This window comes from Macaca fascicularis, chromosome 3, assembly GCF_037993035.2.
Source record: "Macaca fascicularis isolate 582-1 chromosome 3, T2T-MFA8v1.1".
In the NCBI taxonomy this organism is placed as follows: Eukaryota; Metazoa; Chordata; class Mammalia; order Primates; family Cercopithecidae; genus Macaca; species Macaca fascicularis.
The window spans coordinates 46025299-46049340 of record NC_088377.1 but is presented as its reverse complement, the minus strand read 5'-3'; the positions used below and the strand labels follow the sequence as shown (position 1 = coordinate 46049340).

Here is a 24042-nt window from a genome sequence, read left to right as displayed (position 1 = left end):
AAAAAAGAAAAGAAAAGAAAAGGCTAGGGACAGTGGCTCATGCCTGTAATCCCAGCCCTTTGGGAGGCTGATGCGGGTGGATCACGAGGTCAGGAGATCAAGACCATTCTGGCTAACACAGTGAAACCCCATCTCTACTAAAGATACCAAAAAAAAAAAAAAAAAAAAAAAAATTAGCCGGGCGTGGTGGCGGGCGCCTGTAGTCCCAGCTACTCGGGAGGCTGAGGCAGGAGAATGGCGTGAACCCGGGAGGCGGACCTTGCAGTGAGCCGAGATTGCGCCACTGCACTCCAGCCTGGGCAACAGAGCGAGACTCCGTCTCAAAAACAAGGGAAGTAAAAGGAGGACTTGACAAGAAAACATTCTCTATTTTACAACACTTAAAAGTGTCCTCATCTCACTTTGCAATCGATCACAGTGACACTAAAAGGGCATGGCTGTTCAGCAGGGTTTTAAATGCCCCACCAAGGCAGTGCCACTTAGATTAGAAGGAGATGGTTTGTCTCGTAAGGACTTTTTCTTTGGGACTCTGAGCACCAACCGAAAGGTTCACAAGGCACGACTTCATTGTTTCCTGGGAGCAGAGTGACAGTTGAGTTCCGGTCTAGCTTTATATTTTGTTTTTCAAGCTCTGCTTCTAATCTTGTGCATTGGCAACCTACCTTGATGTTTAAAAAAAAATATATTAGGGGGTTGAATGCAGTGGCTCACACCTGTAATCCCAGCACTCTGGGAGGCCTAGGCAGGTGGATCACCTGAGGTCAGGAGTTCGAGATCAGCCAGACCAACATGGTGAAACCCCATCTCTACTGAAAATACAAAAATTAGTTGGGCATGGCGGCAGGCACCTGTAATCCCAGCTACTCGGGAGGCTGAGGCAGGAGAATCACTCGAACCCGGGAGGCGGAGGTTGCAGTGAGCTGAGATCATGCCATTCCACTCCAGCCTGGGCAACTAGAGTGAAACTCCGTCTCAAAGAAAAAAAAAAAGGTGGCGCACAGTGGCTCATGCCTGTAATCCCCGCACTTTGGGAGGCCGTGGTGGGCAGATCACGAAGTCAGGAGACTGAGACCATCCTGGCTGACACGGTGAAACCACGTCTCTACTAAAAAATACAAAAAATTAGCCAGCATGGTGGGGAGCGTCTGTAGTCCCAGCTACTTGGGAGGCTGAGGCAGGGGAATGGCATGAACCCGGGGGGGGGGGGGGGGGGGGGGGCGGAGCTTGCAGTGAGCCAAGATCACGCCCACTGCACACCTGGGCGACAGAGCAAGAATCCGTCTCAAAAAAAAAAAAGTCCACAGTGGCATGCAACTGTAGTCCTAGCGACTTAGGTGGCTGAGATGGAGGATCACTGGAGCCCAGGAGTTCAAGGTTATAGTAAGCTATGATCACACCACTGCACTCCAGCCTGGGTGCCAGAGCAAGACCCTGTCTCAAATAATAAAAACTATCAGGACGACAACGGCATTAATAAAAACACAAGAAGAGCTCTCGGCCTTAGCGCCATTTTTCTGGAAACCTCTGCGCCATGAGAGCCAAGTGGAGGAAGAAGCGAATGCGCAGGCTGAAGCGCAAAAGAAGAAAGATGAGGCAGAGGTCCAAGTAAACCGCTAGCTTGTTGCATCGTGGAGGCCACAGGAGCAGAAACATGGAATGCCAGGCGCTGGGGATGCTGGTACAAGTTGTGGGACTGCATGCTACTGTCTAGAGCTTGTCTCAATGGATCTAGAACTTCATCGCCCTCTGATCGCCGATCACTTCTGAGACCCACCTTGCTCATAAACAAAACTGCCCATGTTGGTCCCTCTGCCCTGGACTTGTGACATTCTGGACTATTTCTGTGTTTATTTGTGGCCGAGTGTAACAACCCTAAAATAAATCACCTCTTCCGCTCTTTTAGCTGAAGAAAAAAAATAAATAAATAAAAATAAAAATAAAAATAAAAAATAAAAACACAAGAAGAACCAAGACCACACATATAAAATAAGACATATTTATTAAGCTAAAGAACAAATTTTATTTTTCATTTTCCCCAAACACTAAAATAGCACATGGCATAGTAATTCAGCACACAACATAAACTGGTATATGCAATCAATAATCCCGAAAATGGTTAAGTCTCACTTTGGGAGTCTTTAAAAACTTACGCCCTTAAATGACCTTTATTAAAGTCATCAACAGACAATAAAAGGAGTCAACTGGAAAATTTTTAGGTTACAAGATACTGCAATTCCTAGAATCTGGGAAACTTTTAATGAGGGAAATAACTCGATTTGCCTCTCTGTAACTGTGTTACTTTTTTCCCGAGCTCATTCTTGTTTAAGGTAACACTGCCAGGGTTCCGAGTTTGAGAAGGGATCTTCTAAAGGTAAACTTAATATTGCAACTTTCACCACGGGGCCTCTGTCTACATTGCATTTCAAGTGGAAGGAAAGGGGTGTGAGAAGTGAGATCGAATGTTGCTGCAGACCAAAATCATTCTACAAAATGTAGAAATGATAACAGCTTACCACAAATTCAACAAGATTTAACGCCAAGTACAGCGGTGTAAACTTTACGAGTGTCCATTTCCATTGGGTGATCGACAAGCCGAAGGGACACACAGGATTTGGGACAGTAGCCCTTTAGAATGGGTGTTGAAGACAGAACTTCATGGTAAATCCGTATGTTCTAATCTGATACTTTTACAGGCTATGATCATCTCCTGAAATGTTTCCCAACTCTTTATAAGTCTTTTAAAGCACAATTTAACACATGCTAAAAAATGTCCTTCCGCATCAACCGGCTTTGAATTTAAACTCAATTTATTTTAAGTCTGCCGGGTCGTACAAACTACAGCAGGAACCTAAGGGCTGCACAGTTTGCATCCAGACTTACTGCGAAAGAAATCATTCTAAGACAACTCTTAAAATTAATCTATTTGTATTGTTCTGCTTGTACCTTAACTATGGCATAATGAATTTGCTAATTCAAAAGGTTGCAGAGCCAGTAACCCCAGTGTTATCTGCAGACCATCCGAGGTGTTTTTAAGCATTTTCTTGAATTCCATCGTTTGCTTTGAAAACATGGGCTTTAAACGGTCAAGGAAAACTCGTTTTGTCTCATCATTCAGGAGCACTTCAGGACACGCGTGCAGTGTTGCAGACAGGACGGAGTGCAGGCAAGAGGGTTCCAACTCAGAGCCCAGACCCTTGGGAAGAGCATTTGGTGGGTCATCCTGAAAACTTCCCATTTCCGGCAGTTTTTGATGGCATAGCAGTCGTGACACCCGAGGCTCTCCTTTGGGGCACTGTCCTCTGTGGCCGTCGGTGGCCCTGGCCCCTCCTCCAAGCCAGTCCCGCTCCAGAGCTTCAACACCACTGCAGGCCACCTGAGCAAAACACTCTGTTGGAGCAGGGAGCAAACCCACGGCTGTGCTCCGAGTGGCTGCTGAGGCTGGATTTCTTCTTACTGATTCTTTCACGTATGGAAGCACAGGGCCACCACCGTGAAGCCAGAGGCCAGCCCCGCTCGGATCCTTTCTCATTTCCAGTGATAATGCCTCACTCTGTGAATTTCCATCAACCACAGGCTTATTCATCCAGGAGGGTGCATCTGCAGGCCAAAGGCCCTCCATCGGCATTCTTTTCTTAAGGCTGTATGACAGTTTGTTCGAGTCACCTCCTCTGGCCTGCTGCACTTGTGCCAGGCAGGTGCCGAGGGACCCCCTTCTGTCCCTCATGCTTCGTGTTCTTGGATGCGGTGGGCCTGAGGTCACGCCTTCATCACTCTGGGAGGGCCTTCAATGGATCTCAATATGAACCTAGGAAAGGGAATCAAATATAAGTTCTAAAATGAAGACATATGGGTCTTTTTTTTTTTTTTTTTTTGAGACGGAGTCTCGCTCTGTCACCCAGGCTGGAGTGCAGTGGCGCGATCTCGGCTCACTGCAACTACCACCTTCCAGGTTCAAGCGATTCTCTCGCCTCAGCCTCCCAAGTAGCTGCGATTATAGGTGCTTGCCACCACGCCCGGCTGATTTTTGTATTTTTAGTAGAGACGGGGTTTCGCCATGTTGGTCAGGCTGGTCTCTAACTCCTGACCTCAGGTGATCCGCCTGCCTCGGCCTCCCAAAGTGCTGGGATTACAGGCATGAGCCACCGCGCCCGGCCGACATATGGGTCTTAAGAGCATCTACACCCACCAAATATTTCCTAACAAACACTAAGATCTTTAGGACAGTCTCCATAGGGTTTCACCATATTGGTAAAGCTGGTTTTGAACTCCTGACCTCAAGTGATCCACCCGCCTCAGCATCCCAAAGTGCTGGGATTATAGGTGTGAGCCACCACGCCCGGCCATATTTATGGTTTTTGTTTTTTTTTTGAGACAGAGTCTTGCTCTGTCGCCCACGCTGGGTGACAGGCGCGTGCCACCACGCCCGCTAGTTTTTTGTATTTTTAGTAGAGATGAGGTTTCACCAAGTTCGCTGGGATGGTCTTGATCTCCTGACCTCATGATCCACCCGCCTCGGCCTCCCAAAGTACTGAGATGACAGGAGTGAGCCACCACGCCCGGGCTGGTAGAGAACATTTTGTGGGCTTAGTTCCCCACCCTCAAATTAGCAAATAATAGAGTTTTTCTTTTTTTTTTTTTTTTTTTGAGACCGTGTTTCGCTCTTGTTGCCTAGGCTGGAGTGCAACGGCACGATCTCGGCTCACTGCAACCTCCACCTCTCGGGTTCGGGTGATTCTCCTGCCTTAGCTTTTCGAGTAGCTGGGATTACAGGTGACTGCTACCACACCCAGGTAATTTGGTTTTTGTATTTTTAGTAGAGATGACATTTCACCATGTTGGCCAAGTGAAATTAGCCGGGTATGGTGGTAGGCGTCTGTAATCCCAGCTACTCAGGAGGCTGAGGTGGGAAAATCGCTTGAACCCAGGAGGTGGAAGTTGCAGTGAGCTGAGATCATGCCACTGCACTCCAGCCTGGGCAAGATAACGAGACTCCATCTCAGGAAAAAAAAAATTGCAAAAAGGCTTTGAAATGAACAAAAAAATTCGATGATTGGGCATGCTACCCAGTGCATCCTTCGGGTTATGTAATTTTATCGGGACCAGCACCTTCATTGTCTCTGAGTTGCTTTACAACTCTGTCATTTGCCAAAAACCTTAAGAGTAAGGCAAACAAGTTCCTGTCCAAAGAAAACAATCTGATTAGTTTCATTAGACTAATGAGTCTCATGGAATGTACTGATCACTGCCCTATGGATACTGGCCAGCTTTATATCTATCTGTAAATTCACTTTTGAGTGTTCCCTGAATTTTCCTTTAAACTGGTTATAACATCATATTAGTTTCCTTATTAAGTGACAAATTAAATCTAATTTTGACACATGATGTGTTCACTTAAAAATCACCCCCACCCTCAGCCAGGCGTGGTGGCTCACACCTGTAAATTCAGCAGCTATAGTCCCAGATTCTCAGGAGGCTGATGTGGGAGGATCGCTTAAGCCTGGGAGGCAGAGGTTGCAGTGAGCTGAGATCGAGTCACTGCCCTCTGACCTGGGCGATGGAGTCAGACCCTGTCTCAAAAAAAAAAAAAAAATTAAAATTAAAAAGCAGCAATACTGAAAGGATCAGCTACAGCTGAAAGTGGCTGATGGGGATGGAGAAATGCAGGTAGGAAACTGCTGTTTCTCTAATCTTATGGAACTAGGAGACTCTTGATGCTACATGGATGTATAATTGCATTAAGATTTGTTGTAAATTTTGGCCAGGCACAGTGGCTCATGCCTGTAATCCCAGCACTTTGGGAGGCCTGACCTCCTGAATCATGAGGTCAGGAGTTCGAGACGAGCCTGGTCAACATGGTGAAACCCTGTCTCTACTAAAAATACAAAACTTAGCCAGGCGTGGTAGCAGATGCCTGTAATCCCATCTACTAAGGAGGCTGAAGCAAGAGAATTGCGTGAACTCGGGAGGCAGAGGTTGCAGTGAGCCGAGATCCCACCACTGCACTCCAGCCTGGCAACAGAACAAGACTCCATCTCAAATAAAAAATAAATAAATAAAAAACACTGGGGAGAAAATGAAGGATGCAATTATTATTGGAGGCTGAAGGAGAAAGCAGGGAGAGTTTAGAGAAAGAGGCCCTGGGCCATGTCACAGGGAGCCGGTGATGGGAGCTAGCCGGGAAGCTTCAGCAAGGACAGGATGGTTGGATTTGCATTTCAGATGAATTATTCTGGCTGCACTGTGATGGACAGACTGGAGATGGTTCAGAATAAACACACCAGTTAGGAGGCTATTCCATACAGCAGGAAAAAGAAAGAAAGAAGGCTGTGATCATAAGGAGGGACAGACTGAAGTTTCATATTGTTGTTGTTTTTGAGACAAGGTCTCACTCTGCCACCCAGGCTGGAGGACAATGGCATGATCACAACTCACTGCAGCCTTGAACTTCTGGGCTCAAGCAATCCTCCTAACTCAGCCTCCTGTGTCGCTGGTACTACAGGCAGACACCACACCTGGCAAATTTTTTTTAATCAGAGCAGGAACGGAAGTTTATCACAAAGCTCTAGAGCGAGAAAGGAAAGTGCAATTCGAAGAGATCCAAGTGGGTGAATTGAACAGGTTTCTGGGTTTTTTTTGGTAGAGAGAGGGTCTCCCTGTGTTGCCCAGAGTGGTCTCGAACTCCTGGCCTCTTAAGTGATCCTCCCGCGTCAGCCTCCCAAGTAGTTGGGATTACAGGTGTGTATCACCGTGCCTTGCTAAAGTATTTTTAAAAAGTTGTTGACTGGCTGGGTGCAGTGGCTCAGGCCTGTAATCCCAGCACTTTGGGAGGCCGAGATGGGTGGATCACCTGAGGTCAGGAGTTCAAGACCAGCCTGAACAACATGGTAAAACCCCATCTCTACTAAAAATACAAAAATTAGCTGGGTGTGGTGGCACATGCCTGTAGTCCCTGCTACTTGGGAGGGTGAGGCAGGAGAACAGCTTGAGCCCCACAGGCAGAGGTTGCAGTGACCTGAGATCACGCCATTGCACTCCAGCCTAGGCAACAGAGCGAGACTCTGTCTCAAACAAATAAATAAATAAAAATTTAAAAATAAGAATAAAGTTGGTGACTGATTCAATGCAGAAGGAGGCGAGAAGACTCACAGGCTTCTGACTTTCAATTCTGGGTGATGAAAGTGTCATTAACTGGAAATGGGAGCAGCAGCAGGTCCAGAGGAAAGTTAAGTGCAGACTGGGACATACAGAGTTTGACTGTGCAACTTTGGTAAGCAGTTGGAGTCATAAAAGTCTTAGCTCAAGATGGGTGTCAGAGCTGGGGACCTAGATCCAGAAGTCGCCAGCTTCTGAGAGGTAGATAAAATGATGGCCCTGGTAGAACATGTCAAGGGACAAAGACAGAAAGTGCTACAGAAGGCCAGGAACACCAAGACAGACACACCAGGTGGGGCGGGCTCACCACAGACACCAAGGAGAAAGACCCCAAGCATATCAGGAAAATTCAGTGTCCCAGAAGAAGCCAGCTGAGTTGAATGTCTCAAACAAAAGAGAGTGGTCAGATCTGCTTCTTGCACAAAATAATTAGCTATAGAAACTCTGAAAAACTTTACACAATCTTCTAGTCCAGAGTTGTTAAAATGGGGTAACGCCACCAACAACTTCTTCTTTTTTTTTTTTTTAAGAGATGGAGTGTTGCTCTGTCACCCAGACTGGAGTGCGGTGGCAGGATCACAGCTTACTGCAACCTCCGCCTCCCAGGTTCAACAATTCTCCTGCCTCAGCCTCCCGAGTAGCTGGGACTACAGGTGCACACTGCCACACCTGGCTAATTTTTTGTATTTTGGTAGAGATGGGGTTCCACTAGTTGCCCAGGCTGGTCTCAAACTCCTAAGCTCAGGCAATCCACCTGCCTCGGCCTCCCAAAGTGCTAGGATTACAGGCGTGAGCCACCGCGCCCGGCCTGGTTGGTTAGTTAGTTAGTTATTTTGAAACAGAGTTTCACTTTGTTGCCCAGGCTGGAGTGCAATGGCACAATCTCGACTCCCCGCAACCTCCACCTTCTGGGTTCAATTGATTCTCCTGCTTCAGCGTCCTGCGTAGCTGGGATTACAGGCATGCGCCACCACAGCTGGCTAATTTTGTATTTTTAGTAGAAACGGGGTTTCTCCATGTTGATCAGCCTGGTCTCAAACTCCTGACCTCAGGTGATCCGCCCACCTTGGCCTCCCAAAGTGGTGGGATTACAGGCGTGAGCCACTGTGCCCAGCCAGGGTTTTTATTTATTGAGACGGAGTCTCACTCTGTCACCCAGGCTGGACCGTAGTGGTGCAATCTCAGCTCACTGCAACCTCCGCCTCCTGAGTTCAAGCGATTCTCCTGCGTCAGCCTCCCAAGTTGTTGGGATTACAGGCACTCACACCACCGTGTGCAACTAATTTATTTATTTATTTATTTTTTTTGAGATGGAGTCTCACTCTTGTTGCCCAGGCTGGAGTGCAATGGTGCAATCTAGGTTCACTGCATCCTCTGCCTCCTGGGTTCAAGCGATTCTCCTGCCTCAACCTCCTGAGTAGCTGGGATTACAAGCACCCACCAACATGCCTGGCTAATTTTAATTTTTGTATTTTTAGTAGAGATGGGGTTTTGCCATGTTGGCCAGGCTGGTCTTGACTTCCTGACCTCAGGTGATCTGCCTGCCTCAGCCTCTCAAAGTGTTGGGACTACAGGTATGAGCCACAGCACCCAGCCTAGCCATTGTTAATATGGGAGAAAATATTAGAACGTCTTGGTCTATTTCATTCTTCTTTCTTCTCCCTTTTAACATTTTCTATGTTTTATAATATGTGCCATATTCTGAGCGAGCAAAATATATACTTTATGAATACTTATATATATCTTGTGGAACATGCTCAAAAATTTTTACTGATAGAATTGTGACCATTATTCTATATAATTCATTAAAATATATTTGAACCAGGCCGGGTGCAGTGGCTCACACCTGTAATCCCAAAACTTTGGGAGGCACAGACAGAAGGATGGCTTGAGCCCAGGGGTTTGAGACCAGCCTGGGCAACACAGCAAGACCCTGTCTCTACAAAAAAAATTTAAAAGAGTGGCTGGGAGCAGTGGCTCACACCTGTAATCCCAGCATTTTGGGAGGCCAAGACGGGTGGATCACTTGAGGACAGGAGTTTGACATCAGCCTGGCCAACACAGTGAAACCCCGTCTCTACTAAAAATACAAAAATTAACGGGCATGGTGGTGTGTGCCTGCGGTCCCAGCTACTCGGGAGGGTGAGGTAGGAGAATCATTTGAACCCAGGAGGTGGAGGTTACAGTGAGCCAAGATAGCACCACTGCACTCCAGCCTGGGCGACAGAGCAATATTCTGTCTCAAAAAAAAAAAAAAAAAATTAAAAGTATTAGCTGGGTGTGGTGGTGCACACCTGTAGTCCCCGTCACTTGAGAGGCTGAGGTGGGGAAGGACTGCTTGAGCCTGGGAGCTCAAGGCTGCAGTAAGCTGTGATCATACCACTATACTCCAGCCTACGCAATAGAGCAAGACTGAGACTCGAAAAAGAAAAGAAAAAGCTGTATATATATGAGCCATATAAAAGACTACAGGCCAGGCACGGTGGCTCACACCTGTAATCCCAATACTTTCGGAGGCCAAGGCGGGCAGATCTCTTGAGGTCAGGAGTTTGAGACCAGCCTGGCCAACACAGTGAAACCCCATCTCTACTAAAAATACAAAAATTAGCTGGGTATGGTTTCATGTGCCTATAATCCCAGCTATTAGTCAGTCAGGAGGCTGAGACATGAGAATCACTTGAACCCAGGAAGCAGAGGCTGCCGTGAGCCAAGATGGCACCATTGCCTGAGAGACAGAGCAAGACTTCGTCTCAAAAAAAAGAAAGAAAGATGCTGCAGTGCAATGGCACAATCATGGCTCACTGCAGCCTCAACTTCCTCAAGCTTGGGACCCATCACCTCACCTTAGCCTCCCAAGTAGCTGGAACCACAAGTGTGTGCCACCACACCCAGCTAATTTTTTGTATTTTTTGTAGAGACAATGTTTTGCCATGTCCCAGGCTGGTCTTGAACTCCTGGGCTCAAGCGATCCACCCACCTCAGCCTCCCAAAGTGCTGGAATTACAGGCGTGAGCCACCATCCCTGGCCGTATTCTTTCAAATCTTACATTTATTTTGCTGGTGAAAATGTGCTAAGAATGAACATTATCCTGGGGGGAGGGGGGAGGGATTGCATTGGGAGTTATACCTGATGTAAATGACGAGTTGATGGGTGCAGCACACCAACATGGCACAAGTATACATATGTAACAAACCTGCACGTTATGCACATGTACCCTACAACTTAAAGTATAATAATAATATATAAATTTAAAAAAAAAGAACATTATCCTTAAATGGAAGAATTCCTAAATATATTTCAATATATATTGAAATAGGTATTTTAATTCTTTGTTTTTGAGATGGAGTCTCACTCGGTCTCGCCCAGGCTGAAATGCAGTGGCGCAATCTCGGCTCACTGCAGCCTCTGCTCCGCGCGCTCAAGCGACTCTCCTGTTTCAGCCTCCCAAGTAGCTGAGACTACAGGTGTATGCCACCATGGCCCTGCTGGTTTAAGCTGTGTCTTCTCCCCTTTGGGACTAGCCTTGCCAGCCCATTAATTTTGTATTTTGAGTAGAGATGGGGTTTCACCATGTTGGCCAAGCCAGTCTCTAACTCCTGACCTCAGATGATCCGCCCGCCTCAGCCTCCCAAAGTTCTGGGATTACAGGTGGGAGCCAATGCACCCAACCAGTATTTTAATTCTCAAGAAAACAGGTCATAGAATATGGGACAGCACTCAGAAAAATTAGTTTCTAACCATTTTTAGTAAGTCCTTGTACAAGGATTTAGCATTATTCAGAAAGGTGAAACATTTGTAGAATTGTGTTAAAGTACTTTAAATAAGGTATCATTTTTATTTTTTTCATTTTCCTTAGCAAACTAACGCAGTATAAGGTACCGTTAATAATCACTTATTTTATAACTCAGAAACATGAAAAAAATCATTCATTTAATAAGGTAATCATGTATTCAATCATGATAGAATAAACTGTGCCCTGAAGTTCTTCTAGTACTTTAGTATTCAGTAATAAACTAATTCTCTTATCAAAAAGATTTCAATGGGTTATTTGTTTGTTTATTTATTTTGAGACAGAGTCTTGCCCTGTCACCCAGGCTGGAGTGCAGTGGCGCAATCTTGGCTCACTGCAACCTCCACCTCCCGGGTTCAAGCAATTTTCCTGCCTCACCCTCCCAAGTAGCTGGGACTACAGGCGCCAGCTGCCACGCCCAGCTAATTTTTGCATTTTTAGTAGAGATAGGGTTTCGTTTGGCCAGGCTGCTCTCGAACTCCTGACCTCAGGTGATCCACCTGCCTCGGCCTCCCAAAGTGCTGCGATTACAGGCGTGAACCACCATGCCCAGTCACAAAAAGACTTCAATAAGTTATCAAAAACATTTTGGCTCAGAGTCCTCAACTAACCTCTTCTGATATTAGACTGTTAAACATATTTCCTGTATTCTGAGGGTCACAAATAACTTCTAAATAATTTCTAGGCATATTTAAGTCATTTATGAGATTTTTCATAGTTTATGCTCAGTATGCTAGAGATATATTGTACCAGATAAAGTATGCCTAAGTGTATACAAAATCAGCTCTTTTTGGCCTTCTCATGCCATGTTAATTCTACAAAATTTAAAAAACAGTGTAAATGATGTTATTACCAACAAAGGTAGCTACCAAAGCGGAGACCACCAGAATGAGGGAAGGAGTCTTATTTTGAACTTCAAGAAAGCACGGTTCAGGATGAATAAAGTGCAGCCCTGGGTTTCAGAGGGTAAATCCTGCAGCCTACACCTCCCTCTGCCTCCCACCGAAGATGACAAAGGCTGAACATGAAGCCCGGGAGGTCACAGGGGCGCCATGCCAGGGGAAACGAGGCTGCCCAGGTATACCCGATCCTCATCACAACAGGAGCGGTCACCTTCCTCGCAGATCCCTGCCCATCTGGGCAGCTGACCTGCCGGACTACAATGGCCTGACCCACTTAGCTGCTGCCCTCGTGGGTGCCTGTACCCTCACCTTCCCTCACCCGAGCTATTCCCGGCCTCCAGGGCATGACGGTGCTGTTGCTTTGTAAACTAAAAATATCTTGGCCCCAATGTTTCTGAAAGAGGGCTGGCAAGGCTAGTCCCAAAGGGGAGAAGACACAGCTAAAACCAGCAGGGAAACGGTGGGCCTTGAGGGGCTCCTGCACGCAAGGAGAGCTCACACATGCTCCCAGATGGGCCGGTTCCACACCCCTCAGGTATGAACACTAGCATACCTTAACTCACTGTGCTCATGGCCCAAATGATCAGACTGGAGGCAGCAGAAACAAATCCCCAAATTTCCACACAGCCCAGAGGAGGAGAAACAGGAATGACCGCATAGCTTCTAAATTAAGCTGAATCATGATCACAAGGAACACACTAACATCACTGAGTTCCTGCTACTCGCCACTTGGCACGTCTGAATCACACCTGATGGCCAGGTGCAGTGGCTCACACCTGTAATCCCAGCACTTTGAGAGGCCAAGGTAGGTGGATCACCGGAGGTCAGGTGTTCAAGACCAGTCTGGCCAACATGGTGAAACCCTGTCTCTACTAAAAATACAAACATTACCCAGGCATGGTGGTAGCCACCTGTAATCCCAGCTGCTCAGGAGGCTAAGGTAGGAGAATCACTTGAACCCAGGAAGTGGAGGCTGCAGTGAGCTGAGATCATACCATTGCATTCCAGCCTGGGCAACAAGAACAAGACTCCATCTCAAAAAAAAAAAAAATTACAAGTGCTGAAAACCTCTGATTCAAGATTCTAAAGATTTTTGGCTGGCTGTAGTGGCTCATGCCTGTAATCCCAGTACTTTGGGAGGCCAAGGCGGGTGGATCACGAGGTCAGGAGATCGAGACCATCCTGGCTAACACAGCGAAACCCCGTCTCTACTAAAAATACAAAAAATTAGCTGGGCATGGTGGTGGGCGCCTATAGTCCCAGCTACTGGGGGAGGCCGAGGCAGGTGAATGGCGGGAACCCAGGAAGCGGAGCTTGCAGTGAGCCAAGATAGCACCACTGCACTCCAGCCTGGGCGACAGAGCGAGACTCCGTCTCTAAAAAAAAAAAAAAAAAAAAAAAAATTTCCTGCCACACATTCAATGAGCAATCCTTCATTAAGCCCCTACCCTAAGCCAGGTGCTGTTCTAGGTGCTGGTATTAGGTTGGTATACCAAGCAGACCGTGTCTTCTTAAAGCTTTATTTTCTTTCCTTTCTTTTTTTTATTCTTTCTTACTTTCTCCTTCTCTCTCTCTTTCTGTCTTATAGAAACAAGTGTCTGGCCAGGAGCAGTGGTTCACGCCTGTAATCCCAACACTTTGGGAGGCTGAGGCAGGCGAATCACGAGGTCAGGAGTTCGAGACCAGCCTGGCCAATATGGTGAAACCCTGTCTCTACTAAAAATACAAAAATTAGCTGGGTGTGGTGGTGGGTGCCTGTAGACCCAGCTACTTGGGAGGCTGAGGCAGGAGAATTGCTTGAACCTGGGGGGCAGAGGTCGCAGTGAGCGAAGATCCTGCCACTGCATTCCAGCCTGGGTGACAGAGCGAGGCTCCATCTCAAAAAAAAAAAAAAAAAAAAAGAAAAAGAAAAAAGAAACAGCATCTCAAAGTGTTGTCCAGGCTGGTGTCAAACTCCTGGGCTCAAGTGATCCTCCCACCTTGGCTTCCCAAATTGTTAGGATTACAGGGATGAACCACTGCACCCAGCCTTAAAGCTTGCTTTCTAGTGAACCAACATAAAAAGACAAAAAATGCCACAGGCACACAGTGTTTCATTGCAGTACTGTTTGCAGAAATATCAGTCTGCATCCCACCCATCACATACCAGGATAAACTCCAAATTACATCATATTTGAAAGTTAAAAAATGACATAAGAGTATCAGGATAAAATACAGATGAATTCGTTTTATCATTAGAGTTAGGAAGACCTTTCTACCGCTGACAAAAACCAAATGTCAGAAAAGATTGTTAAACTTTGGCTACATAAAAACGAACTTCAGGCCGGGCACGGTGGCTTATGCCTGTAATCCCAGCACTTTGGAGGCCAAGGCAGGTGGATCACTTGAGCCCAGGAGTTCGAGACCAGCCCGGCTAACATGACAAAACTCCGTCACTACTAAAAATACAAAATTTAGCTGGACATGGTGGCGGGCACCTGTAATCCCAGCTACTCGGGAGGCTGAGGCAGGAGAATCGCTTGAACCTGGAAGGCGGAGATTTCAGCGAGCCAAGATCGCGCCATTGCACTCCAGCCTGGGCGAAAGAATGAGACTCTGTCTCAAAAAAAAGTGATCTTTTTGAAATGGTTAAAGAGGAGTTACATATGATCCAGCAATTCTGCTCTAAGTATACATGCAAGAGAAATAAAAACCGATGTCCACACAAAGCTTACATGCAAATGTTCGTAGTAGCATTATTCACATTAGCCAAAAAGTGAAAGCAACCAAAAAGTCCAACATAAAAAGACATAAAAGACAAAAACAAAAGACTAAGGAGGGCCAGGTATGATGGCTCACACTTGTAATCTCAGCACTTTGGGAGGCTGAGGCAGGAGGATTAGTTGAGGCTAGGAGTTCGAGACCAGCCTAGACGACATAGTGAGACCCCGTCTAGACAAAAAATGAAAAAACCAACCAGGCATGGTGGCGCATGCGTGTAGCCCCAGCTACTCAGAGGCTGAAGTGGGAGGATTGTTTGAGTCTGGGAGCTGGAGGCTGTAGTAAGCTATGATCGCACCACTGCACTCCAGCCTGGACGACAGAGGAAGACGCTTCCTCAAAAAAAAAAAAAAAAGAAAGAAAGAAAGAAAGAAAAAGAAAAAAAAAAAAAAATTGGCCAGGTGCAGTGGCTCATGCCTGTAATCCTAGCACTTTGGGAGGCTGAGGTGGGTGGATCACCTGAGGTCAGGAGTTCGAGACCAGCCTGACCAACGTGGTGAAACCCCATCTCTACCAAATATACAAAAATTAGCTGGGCATGGTGGCAGGCACCTGTAATCCCAGCTACTCACGAGGCTGAGGCAAGAGAATCACTTGAACCTCGGAGGCGGAGGTCACAGTGATCTGAAATCTTTTTTTTTTTTTGAGATGGAGTCTTGCTCTGTTGCCTGGGCTGGAGTGCAGTGGCCGGATCTCAGCTCACTGCAAGCTCCGCCTCCCAGGTTTACGCCATTCTCCTGCCTCAGCCTCCCGAGTAGCTGGGACTACAGGCGCCCGCCACCTCACCCAGCTAGTTTTTTTGTATTTTTTAGTAGAGACAGGGTTTCACCGTGTTAGCCAGGATGGCCTCCATCTCCTGACCTCGTGATCCACCCGTCTCGGCCTCCCAAAGTGCTGGGATTACAGGCTTGAGCCACCGCGCCCGGCCAATCTGAAATGATATTGCACTCCAGCCTGGGCGACAAGAGTGAAACTCCATCCCAAAAAATAATAATAATTATTATTATATACATATATATATGATCTAGGACTAAGAAACACTTGATTCTTCCCACAGGCCACATAACTAAAAAGTTGTTGGCATGACTCGTTAAAGTATAGCAGATTCACAGTACCATTTTTCATCTTGCTTTTACTAAATTTAGTATTTGGTATTGATTGTTTAACTGCCTTGTATTTCAGATTCTGTATAAATAAGAAGGATGCTAACAACTCCAGGAGACTAAGGCTTGCTTGCAAATAGTATTTTAAAATCATCACCATTCTCAGTATATAACTGTCTGCATCATTTTCTCATTTAATCATCTTTCATCCTAATGAGGTATTAACCTCCTTAAAAAGCCCCACTGCCCTACAAACTAGAGATCTGGGGGGGAGAGGACCCCTAAATACATTTGGAAAATGGAGTTCTTTATGCCTCATTACTCGTGAAACAGATTCCAACATTCCTGCAATGAAGACAATGGGTATGGCTTTTTCTTGAGACGGAGTCTCGCTCTGTCACCCAGCCTGGAGTGCAGTGGCCGGATCTCAGCTCACTGCAAGCTCCGCCTCCTGGGTTTACGCCATTCTCCTGCCTCAGCCTCCCAAGTAGCTGGGACTACAGGCGCTCGCCACCTTGCCCAGCTAGTTTTTTGTATTTTTTAGTAGAGACGGGGTTTCACCGGGTTAGCCAGGATGGTCTTGATCTCCTGACCTTGTGATCCGCCCATCTTGGCCTCCCAAAGTGCTGGGATTACAGGCTTGAGCCACCGTGCCAGGCCTGGCTTTTTCTTTTTGGTCTCACTCTGTCACCCATGCTGGAGAGCAGTGGTGCGATCAGAGCTCCCTGCAGCCTTGAATTCCCAGGAATAGGCAATCCTCCCACCTCAGGCTCCCGAGTAGCTGGGACTACAGGTGTGCACCACTACATCCAGCTAATTTTTAATGTTTCGTAGTGATGGCGTCTCACTATGTTGCCCAGGCTTCTCAAGCTCCTGGCCTCAAGTGAGAGTAAAGCATGTTCCGAAGGAAAAAAAAAAAAAAAGAAGAAGGCGGCGTGGGGCTATCCCCTTTATTCCTTCAGAGTCTATTTCCTGTTGCACTTCCTTTTACCAGAAAGCCACAAAAATTAAACCTTCAAATCCGGTAAGTTAGTGGTTTTTCACAAATGAACAAAAACTCTAAAACTGGCAGGGGAGTTGAAAATAGCAGAGGTAAATATCACGGTCCCGAAGAAAGACACCCCACTCCCCACCCCCAGGATGTGAAGTGGCTGCTCGCTGCACTTGGTCTAGCCCAAGCCTACAATCTTCACGCTTTTTTCTTTTAGAGACAAGGTCTTGCTCTGTTGCCCAGCCTAGAGTACAGTGGCACAATTATAGCTCACTGCCTCCTCGACCTTCTGGCCTCAAGTGATCCACCTCAGCCTCCTGAGTAGCTGGGACTATAGGCACGCACCACCACACCGACCTAATTTTTGTATTTTTTTTTTTTTGTAGAGATGATGTTTCGTCATGTTGCCCAGGCTGGTCTCAAACTCCTCAGTTCAAGCAATCCTCCCACCTCGGACTCCCAAAGTGCTGGGATTACAGGGGTGAGTCACGGCACCTGGCCCACAGAATTCTTTTTTCAATCTTATTATTATTATTATTTTTTTTTTTTTTGGAGATGGAGTCTTGCTGTGTTGCCTAGGCTAGAGTGCAGTGGCACAAACTTGGCTCACTGTAACTTCCACCTCCCAGGGTTCAAGTAATTCTCCTGCCTCAGCCTCCCAAGTAGCTGGGATTACAGGCACACGTCACCATGCCCGGCTAATTTTTGTATTTTTAGTAGAGATGGGGTTTCACCATGCTGGCCAGGCTGGTCTCAAACTCCTGACCTCAGGTGATCCGCCTGCCTCAGCCTCCCAAAGTGCTGGGACCTACAGGCGTACATCCCACCGCGCCCGGCCAGAGTTCAGCTTTCTTTTAGACATGACATGATCAGATTTATGGGAGGGTGTGTGTTTTTGTTGTCGTTTAATTTTAGAGACAGAGTCTCACTCTGTTGCCCAGGCTGGTGTGCGGTGGCATGATCGAGGCTCACTGCATCTTCGGCCTCCTTGTCTCAAGCGATCCTCCCACCTCTGCCTCCCGAGTAGCTGGGATTACAGGCACGCACCACCACACCTGGCTAATTTGTTTTTGTACAGACTGGGGTCTTGCTGTGTTGCCCAGGCTGGTCTGGAACTCCTGGGCTCAAGCGATCCTCCCACCTCAGTCTCCCAAAGTGCTGGGATTATAGGCATGAGCCACCACACCCAGCCCTCAGTCTGATTTACGTTTTTTAGAAGTTGCCTCTGCTTGGTGGAGATGGCAGATACTTCAATAGTCCCGGCGAATGGATACAGTAGGGTAGACTAGAGAGGTGGTTATAAATAGAGAAGTGGATATATAAAAAAGGCAGATTTCTCAATGGTAAAAAGCAATTTTCACCAAAACAGCATCATGTAGTAGGTTTTCTCTTACAGTAGTTTTTGCGATTTTTACAAATGACTGCAAATTATGTTACTCTAGACAATAGGTTTCAAAAAGGGGAGTACAGGGGCCAAATACAGCCTGCAGACACTTTTTGTTTTGCCCTCGAAGTTTCTTTTTTTTAAATCTGTTTTTTGGGCTGGGCGCGGTGCCTCACGCCTGTAATCTCAGCACTTTGGGAGGTCAAGGTGGGCGGATCACGAGGTCAGGAGATCGAGATCATCCTGGCTGACACAGTAAAACCCTGTCTTTACTAAAAAATACAAAAAAGTAGCCGGGCGTGGTGGTGGGTGCCTGTAGTTCCAGCTACTCAGGAGGCTGAGGCAAGAGAATGGCATGAATCCAGGAGATGGAGCTTGAAGTGAGCTGAGATCACGCCACTGTACTCCAGCCTAGGTGACAGACCAAGACTCCGCCTCAAAAAAAAAAAAAAAATTCTGTTTTTTTGTTTGCTTGTTTTTTTGTTTGTTTGTTTGTTTGTTTTTTTGAGACGGAGTCTTGCTGTGTTTCCCAGGCTGGAGTGCAGTGCCACGGTCTTGGCTCACTAGAACCTCCACCTCCTGGGTTCAAGTGATTCTCCTGCCTCAGCCTCCCATGTAGCTGGGAATACAGGCGTGCACCATCACACTCACCTAATTTTTGGATTTTTAGTAGAGATGGGGTTTTACCATGTTGTCCAGGCTGGTCTTCAATTCCTGACCTCAAGTGATCCACCTGCCTCAGCCTCCCAATATACTGGGATTACAGGCATGAGCCACCGTGCCCAGCCAAAGTTTCTTTTTCAAAAATCTGAATTGGCAATCTAAAAATCTTGATTTCTGATTTCTCTTGGTGCTGACTAGATCCGGCAAACACTAGGCCCCTATTTCCAAAGGTGGTAACCGGGGAGGGCACAGGCCTTCTGGTTTACCAGTCCCCTGACCTGATCCAGCAGCACCCTTCATTCAATTCAAGCCACTTGCTGGAGGTTCTGACCCCTCTCGTCAGGTACCATTTCAGGATGCCACAAGCCCTTGCTCACACGAAAGTACCTCAATTTGGACCTCAAAATAAAGAGGCCAGTTCATCTCAACTCATTTATTTATTTATTTGAGACAGCATCTCACTGTCGCCCAGGCTGGAGGGCAGTGACACAATCTCGGCTCACTGTAACCTCTGCCTCCCAAACTCAAGCGATCCTCCCACCTCAGTCTCCCAAGTAGCTGGGACTATAGGCTCACGCCGCCATTGCCCCGCCACCACGCCCAGCTAATTTTTTTGTATTTTAGTAGAGACAGGGTTTTACCATGTAGCCCAGGGTGGTCTCAAACTCCTGAGCTCAAGCGACCCACACACCTTGACCTCCCAAAGTGTTGGGATTACAGGAGTGAGCCGCTGCGCCCGGCCACTTTCACTCAATTTTGATCAACAGCCAGTGTTAGGTTTCATGTTAACTACCATCACCTGTCAAGCACCAGCCACTTGAAGACCCGCTACCTGGACGATCGTACTTGGATATGGCCAAACCAACGTTAGGAAGGGAAGGCACCTGCAGTGTCTCACAACTGGGTGGTACTACCGCTCAGACTGGTTCATTGTGCACGCCAGGGAGCAACCCAAGTACCGTCCAACTGTGACCTCCCCAAAAAGTCCCTCCTTCATCACAGAGGTATGCAAATGGAATGCAAGAGGGGTGCAGTACTTGGCCACCTTTCTTTGAGAAAGAATTCTCGAGGTGACAACTTTTCCTTCCACTAGAAAAAGTCATCTGAGGCCGGGCTCACTGGGTCCTGACTGTAATCCTAGTGCTTTGGGAGGGCAAGGCAGGAGGATCGCTTGAGACCAGAAGTTTGAGACCAGTCTTGGCAACATAGAGAGACCGTGTCTCTACCAAAAAAGGAAAGAAAAAAGAAAGAAAAAGGCAACTGAAATTCAAGGGATGTAGAAATATCAGTCTCTTGGCTGGGCGCAGTGGCTCACGCCTGTAAGCCCAGCACTTTGGGAGGTCAAGGCAGGCAGATCACTTGAGGTCAGGAGTTTGAGACCAGCCTGGCCAACATGGTGAAAACCCAACTCTACTTAAAAACACAAAAATTAGCCCAGCGTGGTGGCGGGCACCTGTAGTCCTAGCTACTCAGGAGGCTGAGAAGAATCACTTGAACTCTGGAGGCAGAGGCTGCAGTTAGCCGAGATGGCGCCACCGCACTCCAGCCTGGGCAAGAGAGTAAGACTCTGTCTCAGAAATTAAAAAAAAAAAAAAAAAAAGGAAATATCAACTTTTTATAGCACAGGCGGTCTCCAGGGTGCTGCAGTGTGAGCCTACTCTAGGATCAGCTGAATGGTTCCAGGCCTCTGAAAAGTTTTGTGCTTCCACCTCTCCCACTTTATTTTCCCTAGTCTTCACCCTTACACCTCAGTTCTACCTCTGGCCAAAATAAGTAAGGTACATTTATCAAAACACTGTTAACTTGCAATCCATTTTTAGCCTCAAAGATAACATAAAACGTCTTTGCAAGCCAGATGTGGTGGCTCATGCCTATAATCCCAGCACTAGGAGGCCAAGATGGGATGATCTCTTGAGGCCAGTAGTTCGAGACCAGCCTGGACAACACAGCGACACCCCCTTTTTTTCTTTTTTTTTTTTTTTGAGACGGAGTCTCGCTCTGTCGCCCAGGCTGGAGTGCAGTGGCCGGATCTCAGCTTACTGCAAGCTCCGCCTCCCGGGTTTACGCCATTCTCCTGCCTCAGCCTCCCGAGTAGCTGGGACTACAGGCGCCCGCCACCTCGCCCGGCTAGTTTTTTGTATTTTTAGTAGAGACGGGGTTTCACCATGTTAGCCAGGATGGTCTCGATCTCCTGACCTTGTGATCCGCCCGTCTCGGCCTCCCAAAGTGCTGGGATTACAGGCTTGAGCCACCGCGCCCGGCCTACACCCCCTTTTTTTCTTGAGACGGAGTTTCCCTCTTGCTGCCCAGGCTGGAGCGCAATGGAGCGATCTGGACTCACCGCAACGTCCGCCTCCCGGGTTCCAGCGATTCTCCCGCCTCAGCCTCCCGAGTAGCAGGGATTACAGGCATGTGCCACCACGCCCGGCTAATTTTGTATTTTCAGTAGAGACGGGGTTTCTCCGTGTTGGTCAGGCTGGTCTCCATCTCCCGACCTAAGGTGATTCGCCCGCCCCAGCCTCCCAAAGTGCTGGGATTACAGGCGTGAGCCACCGCGCCCGGCCGAGACCCCCGTCTTTACGATTAAAAAAAAAGGGGTGGGGGTGCAAAGTTTCGGAACCAGAAAATTCACCCAAAATTTAGTAAAGGTCCTCTTCAACACCCTTCCAGCCCATGCAATCTCGGACCCCACCTCCCGAGCTGCGGGACGTTCCCCAAGGCAAGTCGCTTAACCTGACCCCCAGTGCCGCGTTTGCAGAACGGGGATAAGGACCACCTTAGTGGGTCTCCCCAAAGTGGGGTCGCACGGGAAAATGCACGGTGCTTGGCATACACTCAGCTTCCAGGCAGTGGCAGCTGCCGTGGCGTTTGCATCCCGCTGGCGAGGCGGGCTCTTGGGGAGGGCCGGGGGCCGGGCGGGCACGGCTCACCCACCTGCAGGCGGACGTTGAGCATCATGGAAGCCACGATGTAGAGGTAGGGGAAGTTGATGCGCAGCCGCCACGCCAGGTCGAAGAAGATGAGCAGCGTGCGAGTCAGCCCCTTGCAGAAGACCCCATAGGAGCGGGCGGCGGCCGAGCGCGAGAGCCGGACAGCCAGGCCCGACAGAGCCGCCGCCATATAGAGACCGGCGCTCCCACAGCCCGCCCGCCCGCCCTCTCCGCGCCGCGTCGCCCCGGCCGCTGGCCCTCGCCTGGCGCGTTCACGGAGCGAGGGAGGCGGCGGCTAGACCGGCGGGCGGGCGGGCCGCGGAGGAGCGGAGTCCGCACGTCACGCTCGGAGAAGCGCCTCCGCGAGCCGCCGCCTGCTCCCAGGCCGGCCGCGCAGCCTGACGTCACAAAGCCAGCCGCGCGCCTGCGCGGCCCATAGGCCCCGCCCCTGGGCACGCCCCCGCCACCTTGTTGCAGGTAAGACGCGCATGCGCGGGAGAGGAGGCGTGGGGTCGAGGCTGATGCGCTGTCTCCGTTCGCCCCCTACTGGTGAGTTTGAAAATGAAGACAAAGAGAGGCGATGGACGGTAGCAATGGTTGCAGACAACGTGAATGTATTTAATGCCGCTAAACTATATACATTTAAAAATGGTTGCAGTACTAAATCTTTTTTTCTTTTTATTTGAGATGGAGTTCCGCTCTTGTTGCCCAGGCTGGAGTGCAATGGCGCGATCTCGGCTCACCGCAACCTCCACCTTCCGGGTGCAAGTGATTCCCCAGGCTCAGCCTCCCGAGTAGCTGGGATTACAGGCGCGCACCACCATGCCTGGCTAATTTTTGTATTTTTAGTAGAGACGGGATTTCACCATATTGGCCAGCCTGGTCTCGAACTCCTGACCTCAAGTGATCTATCCGCCTTGGCCTCCCAAAGTGCTGGGATTATAGGCATGAGGCACCGTGCCTGGCCTACAGTGCTAAATCTCATGTTATGTAGCTCTTAACAGAATTAAAAATGCTGCTGAGGAGCATTTTTTTTTTTTTAAGACTCAGTTTTGCTCTTATTGCCCAGGATGGAGTGCAGTGGCGCCATCTTGGCTCACTGCAACCTCTGCCTCCTGGATTTAAGCAATTCTCCTGCCTCAGCCTCCCGAGTAGCTGGGATTACAGGTGCACATCACCACGCCTGGCTAATTTTTGTATTTTTAGTAGACAGGGGGTTTCACCATGTTGGCCAGGCTGGTCTCAAACTCCTGACTTCAGGTCATCTGCCCGCCTCGGCCTCCCAAAGTACTGGGATTAGCATTTTTTAAATAAATCAAATAAAATAGGCCGGTTTCGGTGCCCGACACCTGTAATCCCAGCATTTGGAAGGCCAAGGCGGGTCCATCCTTTGATCCCAGAAGTTCAAGACCAGCCTGGGCAACATAGCAAAATCCTGTTTCTACAAAAAGTGAAAAAAACTAGCCGGGCATGGTGGTGCACACCTGTGGTCCCAGCTACTTGGGAGGCTGAGGTGGGAGGATCGCTTGAGCCCAGGAGTTCGAGGATGCAGTGTGGTATGATCACACCACTGCACTCCAGTCTGGAAAACAGAGTGAGACCCTGTCTCAAAACAAAACAAAAACAAAAATCACAAACCTTTAGTTTCCCTTATTTTAGCAGCATTATATTTTGCCACATTTATCGTTGACATTAAAAAGCTCACTTTATTTTTTTGAAAGCTATTTTTTCCTTTCAGTGCACATTGCATGCTATCCTTGAGCACTGCAGCGCACACGCTTCAGAATTATTGTTTTTCAAGCTATCCTCTTGATAAAAAGTAGAATGAAAATGTCTTTATGCAGTATTTAGGCAAATAATTTAAACATTTTAAAGAGTAGAGTCTTCGATGGAACATTTGCCAGAAAACACAGAATCAATCTGGTAACGTGTAAATAGGCTTGAAGATCAGCTAAATTTATTCTTAGGCTTGTAGAGATTTTCACTGGGGGAAATTTGTTAGTCCTGTGTATTTGAACTATGTAGAAAGACCAGATGAGCTGAGGTAATATGTGATTATATATATAGAGAGAGATAGGTATATGTATACGTATAGACACACACACACACCCAGAGTCATACACACATGCATATATTATCCTCTCTGGTTACTCATTTTTTTGTCTCTAAATGCCATTGTGGCATTTTAAAAATTTTTTTCAAGATGAGGGGTCTTGCTATGTTGCCCACTCTGGAGTGCAGGGGCATGATCACAGCTCACCGCACCCTGAACCTCCCTGGCTCAAGCCGTTCTCCTGCCATAGCCTTCTGAATAGCTGGGACTACAGATATGCGCCACCATACTTGGCTAATTTTTTTTATTTTTT

At 47.8% G+C, this 24042-nt stretch overlaps 2 protein-coding genes across 4 annotated transcripts; both read right to left on the bottom strand.

Annotated features, from left to right (window-relative positions):
- Positions 1-1982: 1982 nt before the first annotated feature.
- Positions 1983-3760, bottom strand: FAM220A (family with sequence similarity 220 member A). The gene has a single exon (XM_074034432.1). It carries the CDS (start codon positions 3722-3724, stop codon positions 2945-2947), a length of 780 nt encoding a protein of 259 aa, XP_073890533.1. The 5' UTR covers positions 3725-3760; the 3' UTR covers positions 1983-2944.
- SMIM10L3 (small integral membrane protein 10 like 3) lies at positions 1983-22076 on the bottom strand. 3 transcript variants are annotated; one of them, XM_045387902.3, is made up of 3 exons: positions 21681-22076; positions 5435-5567; positions 1983-3805 (listed from the first exon to the last, which is right to left on the bottom strand). In XM_045387902.3, the coding sequence occupies exons 1-2, from the start codon at positions 21864-21866 to the stop codon at positions 5466-5468; spliced, it is 288 nt and encodes a 95-aa protein (XP_045243837.1). In that variant the 5' UTR covers positions 21867-22076; the 3' UTR covers positions 1983-3805; positions 5435-5465. The 3 variants fall into 3 exon arrangements, 2 of the variants coding, with proteins under 2 accessions (XP_045243837.1, XP_045243838.1); XR_012432211.1 differs by lacking the exon at positions 5435-5567 and having other exon boundaries at positions 21088-22076; XM_045387903.2 differs by lacking the exon at positions 5435-5567.
- Between the last annotated feature and the right edge of the window lie 1966 nt (positions 22077-24042).